The sequence below is a fragment of the Myotis davidii genome, unplaced genomic scaffold, assembly GCF_000327345.1.
Source record: "Myotis davidii unplaced genomic scaffold, ASM32734v1 scaffold1126, whole genome shotgun sequence".
Lineage (NCBI taxonomy): Eukaryota > Metazoa > Chordata > Mammalia > Chiroptera > Vespertilionidae > Myotis > Myotis davidii.
Window position 1 is genome coordinate 12,201 of NW_006296800.1, and position 2,191 is coordinate 14,391.

At 43.1% G+C, this 2,191-nt stretch overlaps 1 protein-coding gene across 2 annotated transcripts; it reads left to right on the forward strand.

Moving 5' to 3' along the window:
* Positions 1–210: 210 nt before the first annotated feature.
* Positions 211–2,011, forward strand: TCEAL7 (transcription elongation factor A (SII)-like 7). Of its 2 annotated transcripts, none has more exons than XM_015569650.1 (3): positions 211–301; positions 892–962; positions 1,255–2,011. In XM_015569650.1, exon 3 carries the CDS (start codon positions 1,279–1,281, stop codon positions 1,555–1,557), a length of 279 nt encoding a protein of 92 aa, XP_015425136.1. In that variant the 5' UTR covers positions 211–301; positions 892–962; positions 1,255–1,278; the 3' UTR covers positions 1,558–2,011. The 2 variants fall into 2 exon arrangements, with proteins under 2 accessions (XP_015425136.1, XP_006772572.1); XM_006772509.2 differs by lacking the exon at positions 211–301 and adding an exon at positions 414–500.
* The last annotated feature ends 180 nt before the right edge of the window (positions 2,012–2,191 follow it).

Sequence of the window (2,191 nt, forward strand, 5' to 3'; positions counted from 1 at the left end):
AGAAAGAAGGGGCCACTTTTGACTTCTGGCTTTAACAATGACAAAAATGAGTGACAGGGCCGGGTGTGGTGGGGGGGGTGGGAAGTTGATTAGCCATTCCACTTCTGCAGCACAGCTGGTGGGAGGGGAAAATGGGGACCAGAGTTGGAAGATGACATAATACTCATGTGACCAAGAGCTGACGTGAAGTTCCTATATTCTCAGGTTTCTTTCTCCTCTGGGTACCAGCTCCTTACTGCCCTGCAGGCATTGGTGCTTGTGGCCTAGAGAAGGAGGACGTGAATTCCTTAAATCCCAGCAGGTTGGTGTGAGGGAACCGTTGGTCCCCCTGGGGTGATAATGGCTGAACCTAATGGCTTTCCCCAAACCTCTGCAGTCTCATTGGAGATAATTGTATTTTTTGAAGGGGGTAGGAGGGGAGGCTGAAGTAGGTGGAAGTCTCCTGAAAGACACTCAGAGATTCAATGACAGTTTAGAAATAATCAGCTTCTCTCAGATTGGTAAGCTTTCTCTTTATCCATATCCTTCTCTCTCCAATTCTGTTGAAGGAAACGAGGTGTGGGCTGGTGTGTGGAGAACGGCTGGAATTCTGGGATGCAGACAGAGAAATTTAGAGATAGATATAAAATAATTCGTCTCATTCAACGCCAGCCTGAGAGGGTGGAGAGGGAGGGAACAGTGGGCCTTGCAAGGACTAGGCCCAAGGGTTAGGGGGTTGGGAGTGGAGACAGAGATCCAGGAGGAAGGGATAGGGACCGGAGGGGAGCCAGGAGGTAGGAAATGTTAGGCAACGATGGTTATGAGGGTCCTGGATTCCAAATAATAACTGTTGGGGCTGGTGAATCCCCCAGAGAACTCTCCTTTCCCCTCCCCCTTCCTTTCTGTCTGCAGGTCCCAGGATCTGGGTTCACAGACATCTCCAGGCAAGAAAAAGAGGAAGAAACTATCCCTATTTCTCACAGGTCAGAGAGAGGGAAATACTAGACCTGGGTCTCTGCGGGTGAGTGTTGGGAAGGTAGAGAGCTGTTAAAACTTGCAGGCTCACAGCTCACTCTTGGTCTGCCATTAACCTTGTCTGCTGGATAAATGGTGGGTTGCTGAGGGAGGGGAAAGAAGAGAAGGGGGGAGGTTTGGGAAGGGGCGGAATCTCAAACTTCTGAGGGCTGGACCTTTTTGGCAGAGGTGGGGAATTAGGTGAGCATCTTGCTTCAAAGAGAAATTGACAAGCAATTTTACTCTACATTTTCTCCCTAGACTTAAGCAGGAAACAACTACATCATGCAAAAACCCTGCAAAGAAAATGAAGGGAAAGCCAAGAGCCCCATGCCAAAGAGAGAAGAATGCCCCTATGGAGAATGTGAACGCCAGCAATCTGAAGGGAATTTTAGGCAAAGACTGCTTCAGTCTCTTGAGGAATTTAAAGAGGACATAGATTACAAGCATTTTAATAATGAAGAAATGACAAGAGAGGGAGATGAGATGGAAAGGTGTTTGGAAGAGATAAGGGGTCTGAGAAAGGAGTTTAGGGCTCTGCATTCTAACCATCGGCATCCCTGAGACTGTCCTTATCACATTTGATGCATTTCCCCCCTGAATTCAGTTATTTTCTGTTATTAATATAGCTACCACTGGGTTCTTTTGGTGTGGATTTTCTTGCTAAATATTTGCTATCATTTTACTCCAATTCTTCAATATTCCTTTGATTTACATATGACTCTTGTTACCAACATCTCATCTTTTGACCCAGTCTCATTCATTTAATAGGATGTTTCATTCGTTTGCATGAGAAGATGCTCATTGAATATTGTAAAGTGGAAAAAAATACATTGTAAAACATTATATACACACACACATATATATGCACACATATAATGACCATTTATATGCACTATAGTGCAAAAAGTCTGAATTATTATACACCAAAACATTAATAGTGACTCTCTGTGTGATCTGTACTTTATTTCTTTTTTTAAACCTATCTGTATCTTCTCATTTTCCAAAAAAAATGAATATATATGTGTGTGTATTATTTGTGTAACAAAAAGCTAAAAATAAACAGACACAGCTAAAGATCTTGTAAATGGCATTTGAAAAGCAGTGAAAGACTTAATAAACTCTTATAACAGAGCTAGGAATATAAACCTCAAATCACCTCTGGATCTCTTAGCCAGAGGAATAAAACTGGCAATTA